Source organism: Rhamphochromis longiceps, linkage group LG6, assembly GCF_057381845.1.
Source record: "Rhamphochromis longiceps isolate RC_006_pf linkage group LG6, R_longiceps_female_GT1.1, whole genome shotgun sequence".
Taxonomy (NCBI): Eukaryota; Metazoa; Chordata; class Actinopteri; order Cichliformes; family Cichlidae; genus Rhamphochromis; species Rhamphochromis longiceps.
The window spans coordinates 4854197-4870823 of record NC_140562.1 but is presented as its reverse complement, the minus strand read 5'-3'; the positions used below and the strand labels follow the sequence as shown (position 1 = coordinate 4870823).

Genomic DNA, 16627 nt, shown 5'->3' with positions numbered 1-16627 from the left:
ATATATAAGGTAACATATAATAACAGAATAATCTAATAATTCCCCCTTTTGATCTCTGAAAGAGATCACTTACAACATGCACTCCAGGGTCGCAAGGTCCAAGTTTTCTTGATCCTGAGGCCCTCTGTCCCCCTTTAACGGGTGGACCATATGTGGGATGACCTCTGTGTTCACGCAGTTCAGATGCAAGCAAAGTTAGATTTACAACCATAACAGCAGTTACAGATGACACTCCCATCGCTCCCCAGTTCTCCCACAGCTTTATTTTGGTGCTCCAGTTTTCCACTCCCATTTTAATGCCACCTTATACCTTTCAAATGTACTTAGACTAGAACCTCTGTCTAAGGAGCTTTTAACCTTCATTTTTATTGCTGCAGCTACCAGTGTCTTCCAGTTGGGTGATTCTCAGCTTCTTTCTTCGACCTCCGGGGTTAGACCACCCTTTAGTCATTGCACAGTTCTGGGGATTATTCTGCCCCGATTTCAAACAAAGATCTGTGTATTTTGGGTTCACCGGCGTGTCCCCCTTTTTGCCAAGAGCCTCTCGAACCTCGTTGGTCTGGTGTTCCTGGTTTTCGCCAACCCCTTCATGGTTATTGCTGTGTTTGTGGGATCCATCTTCTCCAGGAGCCCAAACGTCATGACACTTGACCCCAGTTGCTGTCTCGGCTGTCCCTACATCTGTCTCTGCTGTGAAGGGTCCTCACATCTCCGTGTCCCCGTCTGGTGTCTCTTCCTTTCTCTGCAAGAGACAGAAAACCAAAACACCTCTCTCCCTAGCCTTGATAATCTAATATTGTTATCCATTGTTGTTCTAATGATTCAAATTTGGTTTAAAATATTATGTTCAGGACCTATTCTAATCATAATCTATGTGTGTGTAAAAGAAATCAAAAATTAGTGAACCCTTTCTAAGTCTAACACATTATAAGCTTAAGTTTTACCATAGCTAAATTATTAAACACAGAAATAACGTCATAAGATGTTCATAAAACCATTGTTTGATGTTCGGACTCAACTCCCCCTTTTTGACACACTCCCATGTGTCAATTCATTGGAGCTAGACAATTAAAAGAGAAGGTTAGTGACATCATATCTCAGAAAGTATCAGAAATTCTTCTCTCGAGTACCGTTGCTCCAGCCTTGTCATCCCTGAGGATCTTCGATCCCGAAAATGTCCCTTCTCCTCATGTAATAAAGTCTGTCATCCTTCCATGCCCTGGTAACTGGTCCATCCAGAGCTGTAACATTTTGAAATGTACATACAACAAGCCAAACCACACCTTGGTCACACCAACCCTTTTCTGCCCTGAAGATGTCCAACACCATCTTAGTCTGGACCAGGGTTGTAATAGTTTTGCAATTTTCATCAGTTTTAATCAGTTTTTACCAATTGTTTGCTAGTTTAGTGTAGTTTTTATTTTCTGAAAATCCTTAGTTTCAATTTAGTTTTATTTGTGTTTTGCAAAAATTAAGTGTAACAAAATCCCAGTTCCATCATATCAGTCATGCTCTTCTGGTTATCCTTGGGTGTTGAGACTAATAACTATTAACTCTTGCCGCACCGTGTGGTCCTAATTTTGGTTGAAGTGAATTGATAACCTTTTGAAGGCGATTGTTTCACACCTTTATTTAGATGTCCCAGTCCTGTTGTCTCGGGATACATCACGCTGCCTTATCTGGGGTTAGCTGTTTTCTGGGGATGCGGGTTGAGTGGGGGAGCTCTTCAAGGAGGGGGAGTGTGCTCCCCCTGATGAGGTCTTCTAGGTAAGCTAGGTTAACCTTCTTGTGTGAGCTTTTCAAGTGCACTTTAAGGTTAGTGGGACTTTTAGTTTTATAAATGTCCCTCATGTCCCCCTGATGACCCAGTATTTCATTTTTGCACACTGTAGTACACATTTTAGTTTTTGCTTGTAGCTCGCATACTCTACTTGCCACTCCTCTAAGTCCTGATGTTTCTTAGAGAGGGCAACAGTACCTTTAAAATTATATCACACGTGTGGGGGTGTGGCCTTGCCAATTGTTTTGCCCACCTTTTCAAAATGGCTGGCGTGCCCACAAGCACATTTCATGGAAAAAGAAAGGTAAGCTTGATATTTACATTTAAAATGTTTTGTTAAACTCAGATTTTTATTTTATTCTTTTTGCAAGTACCCCTCCTCGGTGGCGAGAAACTGTTGGTGTGGTCAAGTGGGTGCTCTAGAAACAAACGCTCAGGACAGAACAGTTATCAGTTATGTACTTCCTACAAATTTTGCATATGTTTTATTCCATATTGATCCTGTGAGTGTAATGGTACATTTTAATTTGAATTTATCCAAACTAAACACAATATTTTCTTTATTTACTTTGCTCTTGTTCTTTTGCAGTACCACATCCTATCAAATGTCCCTGTCGATTATATTCTACATTTAATAACTTACTATTTCAAGTGAGAACCTAAATCACGTGGACCAATGTTTATTATTGCATATCTCTATTCTGAACGTGGCCAGTCATTCATAGGTATTGTTAAATTTTGGCGATTTTCCTCTATAAAATTTAATTGACTTTTTACAGTGGCCTGCTGTGGTTAATAATAACATATTCCAGTCATGAGTGGCATCAAAAGTCTTCTCCACTGTAGCATTTGGCATTCCCAATAATATAACATGATACCTTACTCAAAACACAGCTAATATAGCACAGTTTTCTTAATGCAAACATCAGTAACTCAAAATCAGCAACCACAGTGTTAAGTCTGCAGTTCATACTTATGTGAAGCTACAGTCTCCTCCTCCAGTCTCTCTTATCCTCCTGCTCCTGAAAAAACAAAACAAAACAAAGCGAAGCATCCACCCTTCTCTTGTCGGCTGGGTGAATTGTTTATGAATTGTTTATTGGCATTTACTAATCCTACAGTGGGTGCAGTCATTGTCTCAGTATCAAGTCAGTCAAAGCTTTTAGTCGTCAGTCCATCACAGTCCATTCACATGCATACCTCCATACACATTCATACCAGATGTTGCTGATAATGGAGTCTCCCGCGCAACCTATTCGAGCCTCCATCACCAGCAAGATGACGTCATCATTTTAAAGGAAAACAATTCCTTGTTGTTTTTTGGGCCGGATTGACTCGGTGCAATCCTTTTAGATCAGTGTTCCCTATAAGTGAATTTCTCCCAAGCCAATTACAATCATGGAGAAGCACACTTTGCAACTGTTTACAGTAATAATATTTTATAGCGCTTTAAATTTCAATCTTTCAGGCCTGGTTTAAAGAGCTGATTGTTAAATCATGAACTCACAAAATATCAACATATCACCACCGGTGGATCACACCTCTCAGATGTTTTTCCTCAGTGCACTGTAACAAAAACAAAAACAGACATAACCAACAAAACACTACTAAAATAACACAAACTAGGGCCCGTTGCAGACATGTCCAAGCATAAAACTATCCCTCTCTCGCTTACGAGAAAGAACACAAGCCAAAGCTCACTGATAAAATCAAGCTAGCGCTAAACAAAACCAAACAATCAACCAGAAATTCACAGGAACATTTTGCTTCCTGCCGGGACAATATTGTGTGGGAATGAGAACCTCAGGTGCCGGAACACCTTTTGTTCCTCCTTGAATTAAATCTCAATCACAGAAAATGCCGTACTCCAACCTAACCTTACACTATTAATTCATCATTTTCACTCTGTGCCACTGTTCCTCATCAGGGCTGTGTGAAGCACAGCAAAGAATTCAGTCAAGGCCTTGAGCCATAAACAGACATCACGCACAGACATTGTTTTCATAACCAAACCGTTTTAGAGCTTATTCCTAAAATCTACATAAATGCCCTCTGGGTGACATATAACACATTCTAAGTAATCAATGGAAATCAATGGCTCCTCATAAAAATTATGCATTGGGATGTTTGTGTGCAGCATTTTGCATATCAGCATAAGCAAAGCATTCTTCATTGCATCAGCGTGTGTGTGTGTGTGTGTGTGTGTGTGTGTGTGTGTGTGTGTGTGTGTGTGTGTGTGTGTGTGTGTGTGTGTCATTTCTCACTCACTCAACGAGTGCACGTGTTCATGTGTGTATTTCACTTCATTCTGAATCTGTGTGTTTGGAGACGTGTGTGTGTGTGTGTGTGTGTGTGTGTGTGTGTGTGTGTGTGTGTGTGTGTGTGTGTGTGTGTGTGTGTGTGTGTTCATCACTTTCCTGTTCTGGTGTTCTGGGTAAACCACGGCCTGAAGCATTCCCTGGGGTCCTGCCCTCCTCCTTTTCAGTTTGTTTGCGACCATTGCTGCTGCTGCTGCTGCTGCTCAAAGTTCAGTCCGTCCTGGTTCTGACCCCAATTAGGGCAGTCCTTTCTCCAGTGTCGATGTTCACCGCAGGTGAAACCTGCATCTTCTTCTGTGTTTTTGTCCATTCTGAGGTGCCTTCTGTCCTCAGTTACTCCTCTTGTCTCGGTCACGCCCTTTTTCGCCACCCGATCATCCGTGTTGGTCCATCACTGTCCTGCACAGTGTGAATGCAAAGTTATCAAGGTCAGCATTCTTTCGCTCGGCCTTACTTTTCATTCGGGCTTGGCGGGCGTCTCGTCACAGCTCTGTCAGCTGACGCAGTCTGGGAATTTTCCCCCGTGTAGTGAAACGGGCCTTAGGTTTAGTGCTCTCCGTCTCTGCTGCATGAGATCGCATTCCTGCAGGTCTGTTGACATTCTCAGGTCGTTGTTGTGGGTCCAGCTGTTGCAGCATTTGGTCAGTGTCACGTATGGGGGAGAGCAGGAGTCCAGTCAGCCTCGGCTTTCAGGGCCGGCAAAGCAGCCTGTAATTAAATATGTATAGAAAAAACAAAAACAAAACAAAAACAAACAAAAAACAAAAAACAAAAACAAACGAACAGGAAAATGTTGTTGTGTTGGCTGTGTTATTCAGAGGGGAGACAATGGGGCCAGGCCCTGTGTCAGCCTTCTCTCCCCCTTTTTTTGTTTTTTGTCTCCCGATATAATCAACTCCTAACCCACCAAGTTGACAGGACAACACCGGTATATGTTAAAATTCTTAAGATCATGTTTAAAAGCCCAAAAAAGGAACTTTCTTTCATTCAGTAATCACTTTTATTAATCAATCAACAGAAAACATGTCACAATTTGAATCTTTTAACCACTAAATTTGTTGTGTCTTGCCTGGTTGGTTAGACCAGTGTTCCTTTTTTTTTTTTTAGTTAAATTGTTGTCCTGCAACCCAGAGGGTTTCTTTGTCAGTAATGTATAGACTTCATCATTTAAGTATGTTAATTTTTCTTTAACCTTGCTGGAAAATCTTCACGTGTTCATGAGTGTAAGCTGTTTCTTCATTGCGTGTATGTGCATTTGTATAAAAGCAGGTTAATTTTATCTTTTCTCAAACTAGGCGTTACCTTAAAAGGAGCCTTTCTCTCAGATTTCTCTGCTTGTGTGTTTTTGTTTCACCTTTTTGTTGTGATGCTCCGGACGCCTTCCCAACCTCCACAAGTCCGTTGGCCCCAATTTTATGTGTTAAAACTTCTCTTAATTTCTCCTCTAATTCTCTCCTCGCTGCTGTCTTTTTCACAGCTGCTGATTCGTGCTGGGTGTGGTTCCCATTACCTATAATTTTGCTTCGGCCGCTGTGCTTGTGGGGGCAGTTGGTCCAGGTCCGCAGCTTCCTGTATTAACACACTAAGAGATTTATTTAATTTCATTTTCATCACTTTTAAACCGATAAGCAGGCAACACGCCTACCTTGACAGCATAAACTGTACGCCAGTCTCCCAACACATTCCTCTCTGTACTCCTCCATAATTCTCCACTGCACACCTCTTACTATCTCTCCTTTTTATTTTTATTACACCACAGAGTAATACACCCAATTATGCCCGTCTATCTCCATGTGGCTCCAAATTCCCTCTTTATTTTAATTTCACACTCGTCAGGGGACAGGCACACAACAATTTCAACCACTGAAACGAGGAATTCAACCTTTTTTTATATTTCTTTACTAATCTAGACTCAACGTTTGTTCGCAAAATGTGTCTTGTTCTAGTCCGGAATAAATGTGAACCCGTGATTACACGGCCGTTCCAGTGTTATTTCCGTAGCTATGCGGGGGCCCTCACCTCCCCAAGTCACCACCTCGGCACCCGGACGACGCCGGTCCTGGCCACGCGTCCACGGACAGGAGGGTCGCCACTCCTAGGGCAAAATGTTCCACAGGTACACTAGGCATCAACCTTTGATCCTAAAATGTGTCTTTGCTCTAATGTCCTCCTAATCAAACACATCAACCGTCACTGTCACTGTGTTCAGACTTCACACACACAAAAAGCACACTCAGAGCGCGCCTCACCCACAGCCAGAGCGCGCCTTACACACACAGCGCGTTACACCATCAGTGTGACACACAGAGAGCGCCTCTCATCAGCAGAAATTTGCACAGAAACCTCTGAGCTCAACTATTAGATCTTCTGAAGCACACTGCACCATAGACCAAAATACCCCTTTCTCTGCACTTATGACCGCCACAACGGGGCAAAGTCGCATCATAAAAGTGATGCTTGCATCCCCGAAGTTATACCCGACATCATAAACCAGGTTTTGCTCTATGTACTTCTTGGCAAGTAAAATTTTACTTTGTTTTATGACCGCAGCCCTTAAAAAAAAAACTCGACTGACGCCACAAACCACCGTCAAACCTCTGTTCAATGTACTAAAACTAGCACCAACCACTACTGCACTTCACGGCCGCACCACCGGAACACGCCGTATCATAAACCAAACCTACGGACGTGTTTCGCTCTCGCGTTGCCAGCGTTCAACTGCACCGTGAAGCCAGCATCTGCTTTTCCTTAAATCAACTTCTATTTCATAGCCGGCAAGAGCCAGGACGTAACCGACACCATAAACAAACTTCAAACCTCGACTTCAATGTACTGGACTAATGGCCGCGTCTTCAGAAGAAATTCTAATGTATTATTGCTACAGAAGCCAGTCTTAGACAAAATTAAATGTGGAAGGTAAAGTGGCTGCAACTAGTCCAACGTAGTATGTTATTAGTATCTCGGTAGAAGCAGTTTATTTAACACACTGGAATTCAGCCTCAACTTATGTTGTTAGTATCTTGCGCCAAAAACCAGACACCGACAAATTTAATGTGAAAATACATGTGACTCAGCGAACAGATTAATTTGGAAAGCCCAATATGCACATTTGGTATTTATAATACAACAGGCTGTGCTTACCTTTTTATTTTTGGACCGGTCCTCTGTTCACCTCGCCTCACGATCTCACCAAAGGTCAAATCTGCACCTCCTCAGCACACCAAAGATCCGGGTCACACGGCACCAAGTTGTTGAAATCACGCAGTTCTTTGAATCTTTGGGCTGAAGGAAGGACAATACTCGGTGTATCAATGCTCAATCAACAATCATTTATTTCCATACAATTCAACAGTTATGAGCATAAGGACCATCATGATGGGGAGACATGCCTGAAGAGGGTCACAGCAAGTCTCAAAATAGTGACGGGTTACACAGCTTTTTATACTCTCTAGTGGCCCCCACCTGGTCGTAAAAGACCAAACATCACATTCTTTCTCTGTTACAGCGCCTAATTTATGACCTCGGCAGTTGTTTCTCTGCTTTCTGTAAGGTGGGGGTGTGGAATGTGGTCTATCTATCTCCCCTGTCTTTAGACACAGAGTCTCCTGCTTACAACCTTCTCTTCATGATTCAACAATTAAGCATGTCAAGAAAACAGTGTAACACATTCCCAGCAGATCAAGGATACAGAGTGATGCGCATTTATCTAATGAACTAATATGTGAATATGTTCTGTTAACTCAAAAGTATAATGAGAACTACACTACATACAGCTCACACACTCTATATTAAAGGGTATAATGTGATCTACAGCAGTATTCTAATTCAACTACTTTGATTACATATATAAGGTAACATATAATAACAGAATAATCTAATATTATGCACCACTTACATAATCGTCTGTTAGGGTTAGCGCTGTAAAAAGGATTATTCTGTCTTTGTTTAACATACTAGAAACCTTGAATGGGCTTTTTAGGGAAATGCAGGCACGATAAATGAATTTGGCAGATAAACCTGGTGAGACTGAAGCGACCTGCAACTATATTGGCTGGATGTGATTTTCAATAAAAGACCAATATTTAATGTAATACTAGTGTGCTGTGAAAACCTTCACTGGCACACGTGTGTGCAGTTTTAATTAGAGCAAAGGAGCAAAGAAAAGCACGGCAGAGAGGGAAAGAGCGGTTGTGGTGATTGGATGCATTGATTGGACTAATTGGCTGTAACTATGGTAATAGCAGAAGAGCAGTCACACAGTTTGGTGTGTGTATGTCTTTAAATAATCTCTCTCTCCCACTTTAAATCAGAGTCGATTATGGAGTGTCCTCACAATTGTCATGGAAACGGTGAATGTCTCTCGGGGATTTGCCACTGTTTCCCAGGATTCCTGGGGCCCGACTGCTCTCGAGGTAAACGATCCTGCCTCGCTTACAGGGAAGAAGCAATTGTTGCATGATCCCCCGTTACCTTTAGCAAAGGAGACACTGACCATGACAAAGACTTTAAATATTTTGCATGTTTTCAGCTGCTCTGCTCCTTAATCAATCAAGAATGATTGAAAAGTTACACTAAGTGTTTATAGGGCACGAGCTTTATAACTGAATAGCATTTTATTGAACATTAATCCATCTTAGTTGTTTACACAGTACGTAGCTTGATGGGAACTCGAGGGTTCAATTATCTTACTGCCTTTGTTGGGTGATTTAGTAAGTGTGACTTGTTCCATTCATGCATGTGTCTGGTGCAGCGTCCTGCCCGGTGCTGTGCAGCGGTAACGGTCAGTACTCTCGTGGACGCTGCCAGTGCTACAGTGGTTGGAAAGGTACCGAGTGCGACGTGCCAGCCAACCAGTGTATTGACATCCACTGTGGAGGACATGGTATCTGCATAATGGGCGCCTGCATCTGCAACACTGGTTATAAGGGAGAGAACTGTGAGGAAGGTAAGAGTGTGAAAGTGTCACCACAGCACTGAAGTTCCACATAATCTTTCATTCAGTAAACTATTGTTATTCTAATTATTATTTCTCTTGTGTTGTTTTGGTGTTAATGTTATTTCTGCATGTGATCATCTTATAGTGTCTCACACTTGTGCAGAATATTAAACTCTTAAATATCATGTGTAGACCTGTCATGGCCAGAGGCACCTGTGATGCTTTTAACTTAGATTTAACTCTGTTTGGACTAATATATCCAAACTCTCTGACAAATACTCAGGAAAAAGGCCCTGTTAGCCGTTAGTAACATGCTACAGTTACCTCATCTGGTTCCCATTAGTTTCGGTTTTCAACAATAAAACTGAGAAAGAGCAGATCCATCTCTCGCATGGACAAAGGTTTATGCTTTTCTGTTTTTGCCTCCATCTGTTGTCATGATTAGCTGGTATCTATGCAGATAGAATAAGAGTCCTAACAGTAGAGAGGGGCTCGACTGCTGCATCAGTAACAAAGTGGAATCGACTGGGACTGACAGCGACTCACACATGCAGCGGTACGCTACACAAGCTCACAAAGTGGAGTCAGTGGACGCTGAAGCACAGAGTGTGGTAGGAGGCTTTCTGCAGAGTCGGGCACTACAGTCACGTGACTGCACGTCACCTTCAGATTAGCTGAAGAACAGTGCGCTTTCCATGGCTGAGCAGATGCATTCAAGCCTTGCATCACCAAGTGATGTGTCACGTGGAGTGAAGCACACTTCCACTGGACTCTGTAGCTGTGGAGAGGTGTTCTGTGGAGCGATGAACCACGCTTCTCTGCCTGGCAGTCCCATGGATGACTCTTTACTATAATGCTCTTCCTCTACAATAATTCAATTATTTAATTGTCCTTTTGTTCAAACTTCCTGCCCTGTACTTTATCAAACTCCTTCCTGAGATTTTATCCAATAAATATCATCTAAAGATGCTAAATTGTGAAGCAGGTCACAGAGAGAGGAACCTTGTGACCATTTTCAATAAAATCTCGCTGGTGATATAAAAAAATGTGACATATTCTTAGTGTGTGTTGCCATGGGCACAGATGGTGATGAGTACCTGTGTGCGGCAGTCAAAACTAGAATCCAGAGCATGAACTGCTTCGACTGTAGCCACGCGGACATGTGGGGATTTCATTTGAAGAACGGTGAAAACAGATCTACCCGGTGTTTGTGGACAAACTAATTATTTAATTATTACATTAATATTGTAAAACCCCTAAAAGGCAAAACAATCTATACATCATTCCCGTATTAAGAGCTTTCTCTCCATCCCTCTATAAATGTCATGCGTTCAGCTGCAGTAGCTGCAACAGATTTATACAGATCAATTTGCAATTTTGCTCACTTGAAATGAAAGTTTTTAATTTCTCATTTAATGAAGAGAGACCGAATATGAAGCAGAAATGTAGAAGAATACTTTATATGAACGATGTAATTATCAAGTATATGAAATGATCTTGTGTGTGTGCGCGTGCGTCTGTGCAGTCTGTGTGTGTGTGTGTGTGTGTGTGTGTGTGTGTGCGCGTGTGTGTGTGTGTGTGTGCGCGTGCGTCTGTGCAGTCTGTGTGTGTGTGTGTGTGTGCAGTCTGTGTGTGTGTCTGTGTGTGTGTGTGTGTGTGTGTGTGTGCGCGTGCGTCTGTGCAGTCTGTGTGTGTGTGTGTGTGTGTGCAGTCTGTGTGTGTGTCTGTGTGTGTGTGTGTGTGTGTGTGTGTGTGCGCGTGTGTGTGTGTGTGTGTGTGCGCGTGCGTCTGTGCAGTCTGTGTGTGTGTGTGTGTGTGTGCAGTCTGTGTGTGTGTCTGTGTGTGTGTGTGTGTGTGTGTGTGTGTGTGTGTGTGTGTGTGTGTGTGTGTGTGTGTGTGTGTGCAGTCTGTGTGTGTGTCTGTGTGTGTGTGTGTGTGTGTGTGTGTGTGCAGTCTGTGTGTGTGTGTGTGTGTGTTAAGCCTATTTACAGCTGCTAATCTGAAAAGTTATGTCAAAGATGCCGTGTAGGTTTACCCCAACAAAACGACACATAATATTATTTTGTGTTTGCACTGAGTCGATGATCAAAGCGGTGGATGTGTGAGCAGTGCTGAGCGGTTATCCAAAAACACCTCAAATATGTTTACTGGTCTGGGGTCTGGTTGCATGTAATGAAAGAAGCCAAACATCCATTCATTGCTTAATGTGGAAATGAGGCACTCGTGCATAAAATTCTGTCATGACTTAGAGTCAGAAAAGAGGAAATGCACAAGTGTATGTAAAGCTGTTTGTAATTAAGGTTGAAGAGTTTAAGCATCTGGCTCCAGATAACTGCCCTCAAGAGTTCAACAGTAAAGCTGATGCGTGAACGTGTGCATGTGTCCTGTATGTACTGTTTGGTGTGCTGATAATTTCCTCTCTGCCTCCAGTGGACTGCATTGACCCCAGCTGTTCGGCCCATGGGGTGTGTATTCATGGCGAATGTCACTGTCAGCCAGGCTGGGGTGGAGCCAGCTGTGAAATTACCAAGGCCATGTGTCCAGACCAGTGTTCAGGCCATGGCACCTACAATGCAGAGACCAGCACATGTGCCTGCGACCAGAACTGGACTGGAGCTGACTGCTCTTTAGGTGTGTGCACTGTTTACCTGTCTATGTCCACATTTCATATTCTTATTTCTCAGAATGAAACCTTCTGTTGAAGCATGTGTAAAACCAGAATACTGTACAGATGTGTTATGAGGGGATTTAGAAGTGAAGTGACCGCCATAAAAAATCCAAATCAGTTACAAATTAGAAGCTACTTGAGACGACAGTGTTAGAGGTGCCCTGAACGCTGCAGTACTGGACGCAATGCAACCAAGAAGATTTAAGGTAAATAAAAAAGTTTCATTTTATTTTTCAAACTCCAAAAGAGAAATAAAGTCAGACTGTCATCACTTAGTATTGGCCTGTACTACAGAAATCAGCATGTTGCATGAAAATGTTGTTAACTCTTTAACAAAACTTAGCACACACAGTAGTGTTACCTACAAAATGCTCACCGTCAACATTTTCCACATGTTTTTCTCTACAATTGCAGCAAATGATGCAATAATATTCATACACACGATACACATGTTGCAATCACATTTAATTCATTTCTATCCAGTTTATTTATATAGCACCAAATTACAACAAGTCACTTTTTTCTTTATCCAGAGTACAATGATTGTGGTGCACAGCATACATCTTTAACAGCTTTAAAAAACAAGAACGGGATGCACGGCATCCATCTCCAATGCACACAGGTATACAACAGGGTCAAAGATCACATATGTCCCTCGGGAAGCTGCACCCTGAGCAGACACTTTTCTGTAGCTGTGCAGGAGCGGCTAGCATGCTGCGAACCCAAGCTTCAGGAAAATAAAGACGTTCTGAGCTCCTTCAGTGCACTCAAACACACAAATTAACACAGTGACTTGTAGTAATCTGTACTGAGCTTTTCCTGAACCTCACTGTACGTAAAGACATCATTTGGCGTGCACAGGGTGCAGTCCAGGACGCAGCTGCGGGTGAAATAAGAACAGAGTGCATCAGTGTGCGTGCACGTGCTTATATCGGTTCTGCAGTCGATGAAGTAATTTCTCTTTGTTACTGTTACAGAGGTGTGTGAAGTGGACTGTGGCAGCCATGGAGTGTGTTACGGCGGCGTATGCCGCTGTGAGGAGGGCTGGACTGGAAGTGTGTGTGACCAAAAGGCCTGCCACCCACTGTGCAGCAAGAACGGAGTTTGTAAAGACGGGAAGTGTGAGTGTGACCAGGGATGGACAGGGGAGCACTGCAACATTGGTGAGTGGATCACACACTCGCACACACACAACATAACTTAGCATTACAACTACATGTAAATAATCCAGTTGGACACAGCAGAGTAGCGCACAGCCTTGAACAACACTACAGATATCTTAGATGAGCTCTTTTCACTGATTGGTCCCGGTGCCATTGTTAACCAGCCTATCACAGTTTCTCATCTTTGTGGTTGCTCTCAGGGAAAATTATGCTGCTGATAATGTGGATGTACATGTTTGTGTTAGTTTGTTGTTTTCCAGTAAAACATCTTAATCTGGGCTCAAAGCAGAATTTCCCCTTAGGATCGCTCTAGGTAACTGCTTTTTTGTAGCTGGTGTTAGTTACCAGCACTTGATCTGCTCAGCGCTGCAATTAATAACATCCAGAAAGATTATGGTCTTATAAATATCTATCCAGCACACAGTCACAGGAAGTTATCAGTGTAGTCCTCAAGAAGAACTGAAGCAACAAAGATCTTTCATCTGCATCCATGATCAAAAATAAACAGGGACCAGAAAACATCCAGAGAGTCTCAGAGAAAACACTAATGCAGCTACCGGGGCATGTGCTAAGTGACTTGAGCAAGTAGTGAAGACGGTTGTTTTTTTATTAGACATCAGCATGACTGAGCCAGTCGACTAAAGAGCAGCTGTTGCTTGTATCGCTGCTGCAGACACTGGATTATGACTGTGATGATCAGTTAAGCGTTCCTTGGTAGGAATCGTCTGTAACCGCTACAGTTGCATCGTATGTTGATCCATGTTAGAAACGCAGAGATGTAAAGAATTGCTTCCAGATTCATGAAACTGGGTGATTTCATATCTCAGCTTGGAAACAGCACACCTGACATCGTAACCGATCAATACAAAATAACTGGATTGGTCCTGATAAGCGTTGTTTGCTCTTCGTGGTCACTTTCAGTTAGATCTCTTTTCTTTGCTTCCTCCTATCTGAACTAAATCCTCTTTATTTATGTCTTTTTTCTTCCTTTTTCCTGTCTTCTTAAAGCTCACAATCCGGATATTAGAGTTAAAGGTACTGTACACTGTTTTAAAAACTCTTCTTGTCACTGTTATCACGAGTTTTTTCCTTTTCCTCTCTTCATCCTTTGCTTTTTTTGTTAAAGCTGAACTTTAGCTGCACCAGCGATAGAGTTTATTGATGTATTTACTGGATGCTACAGCTGGGCCCCAAAGAGGGCGAATTCATCAAACCAGTTTACACGAGCTGTAATAACAGCTTGATTTACAGAAACACACTTCCCTGTTACTGTTGTATTCAGTCCCTGTGTGATACTGCATGTCTGATGTCATACTGGCTTTGAGTGACTTGGGCCATCTGAGCATTTTACTTTGAGCAGACAGGACCTACACAAGCACAGGCAAAATCAGTATTGATGTCTTTGATGTAGACCATGAAATCTTTGCCTCAGTTTTATTTACACAGCACCAAATCACAACAACAGTCACCTCAAGGAGCTTTATACTGTAAGGTCGACCCTACAATAATACATACAGAGGAAACCCAACAATCATGTGACCCCCTGTGGGCACTTTGGTGACAGTGGGAAGGAAAAACTCCCTTTTAACAGGAAGAAACCTCCAGCAGAACCAGGCTCAGGGAGGGGCGGGGCCATCTGCTGTGATTGGTTGGGGTGAGAGAAGGAAGACAGGATGAAGACATGCTGTGGAAGAGAGACAGAGATTAATAACAGATATGATTCAATGCAGAGAGGTCTGTTAATACATAGTGAGTGAGAAAGGTGACTGGAAAGGAAAAACTCAATGCATCATGGGAATCCCCCGGCAGCCTACGTCTATTGCAGCATCACTAAGGGAGGATTCAGGGTCACCTGGTCCAGCCCTAACTATATGCTTTAGCAAAAAGGAAAGTTTGAAGCCTAATCTTAAAAGTAGAGATAGTGTCTGTCTCCTGAATCCAAACTGGAAGCTGGTTCCACAGAAGAGGGGCCTGAAAACTGAAGGCTCTGCCTCCCATTCTACTTTTAAATACTCTAGGAACAACAAGTAGGCCTGCAGAGCGAGAGCGAAGTGCTCTAATAGGCTGATATGGTACTACAAGGTCATTAAGATAAGATGGGGCCTGAATTCTGGATTTAACAGGGAGCCAATATTAGAGAAATCTGCTGTGTCTTTACTGCTGGTCTTCCTGTGAGCTGCTTCCTCCTTTGTCCTGTCCACGTGTATTTGCTACACAGTCAAATGTTCTCATAACTGTCACTGAATTTAAGCAGCTGTAATTTGACTCACACAATTGCCTTTTGCGTTAAAGATGTAAGTCGTACTTTAGTTTACACAAGGCAATCATATCATTAGAAGTACAATTTTAATTTCAGTGTTATTTTAAGTAATATTCTGTTATTCCAAGAATATTTACAGATTCAATCTGTAAATATTCCAGAGGCAGAGCTCTAGGATAGCAATGCAGTATCAGCCACCAAAGTGATTGTGGTTATATACGATCGTTTTTGGATCGTTACTGTTTCTGGAGGGATTCTCTAAGTCGACGTTTCTGTTGGCTGCTGGGGCAAGAAGATGAAGTGACCGAGCAGGAACCAGCAGCGTTTAACCTGAGATAGGTCAAGGAGTTCTCCAGAGATGATAACCCAGAGCGTGGCAGGCTAAGGAAGTAAATAGCTTCCTGGCAGGACTCGAGCAACTGATTCTCTGAGTTTTAGGCCTCTACCCTGCACAGTATTAACTCTTACAATTACACTGAATGATTTTCTAAAACCACAGTTATGTTTCTTTTAACCAGTTTCAAAATTGTTTCTCCCTAAAATCTGCTTCCAGCTCTGTGTATTGATTCTCGTGCTCTGCAGGCATGTTTCCAGGGTTTTATATATATAACAAACTCTGTGAAACCTCTTCATGCAGCCTCCAGTTTCAGCCTGAAAAGGCATCTCTTTAAAACAGGGTCCTGCTGAGTCAGCCCAGTTTTGATTATCTATCTGCCAGCATGACGCTGTTCTGATTCAATCTTCACAAAACATTGAATTCCTTCATGGAAAAAAGTTAACGGTAAAAACATTTGTCCAGGAGTAAGTACAATTTCTCCAACACCTGAGCTGCTAGTATTAGCTGAAAGGTGAAAGTGTGTTTTGGACCCAAATTTTAATTAACAGTTAATTTCCTGCAGCTCTGATTTGGGCCTCTGACTAGAAGTGGGTTTAAAAAAATCGATTCCCCGATTCCAAACGATTTTAGTTTAAACAAAGCGACTATTATTGCTAATATATATTGTAATATATCTATATCACTAAAGCACTTCTGGATGGATGCAAACTGCATTTCGTTGCCCTGTACCTGTGCATGTGCAATGACAATAAAGTTGAATTCTATTCTATTCTATTCAAGTCTGAAGTGATTTTTAAATGTATTTTGCCAGAAACGCCAGAATCTCAGCTTAAAGCTCACAAAACTGTTTCCACCAAACAGCTAAAGCAGCAAACGATCAAAGACGTGAACGCAGTCGTGTGCTGAACGCCGGCAGATTCTGAAGCTGCAGGTTTCGTCACTCTGACCACAATTCACTGAACCAGCAGCAGAACAAGATCAAAAGTAGCTTCATGTTTTCAAGACATTGTCATTTATTTCCTTCTTACTTTTGCTGTTTCGCTTCCACCAGGATAAACTCACACTTCCTGCACAGCTCTCTCTCTCAGTGTACTCAGAGACCAGTTTACCATAAAATCTGTTTTCTGCATTATTCGCTGCTTTTTACGCATCAGTCTGCCGCTGT

At 42.3% G+C, this 16627-nt stretch overlaps 1 protein-coding gene across 1 annotated transcript in view; it reads left to right on the top strand.

Moving 5' to 3' along the window:
* Positions 1–16627, top strand: part of tenm3 (teneurin transmembrane protein 3) — a 179457-nt gene that overhangs the window by 94355 nt on the left and 68475 nt on the right. The window contains exons 10-13 of the mRNA XM_085409014.1: positions 8409–8510; positions 8849–9043; positions 11465–11665; positions 12680–12865. Of these exons, the coding sequence (XP_085265140.1) occupies positions 8409–8510; positions 8849–9043; positions 11465–11665; positions 12680–12865 (684 nt within the window). The remainder of the gene's footprint in view (positions 1–8408; positions 8511–8848; positions 9044–11464; positions 11666–12679; positions 12866–16627) is intronic.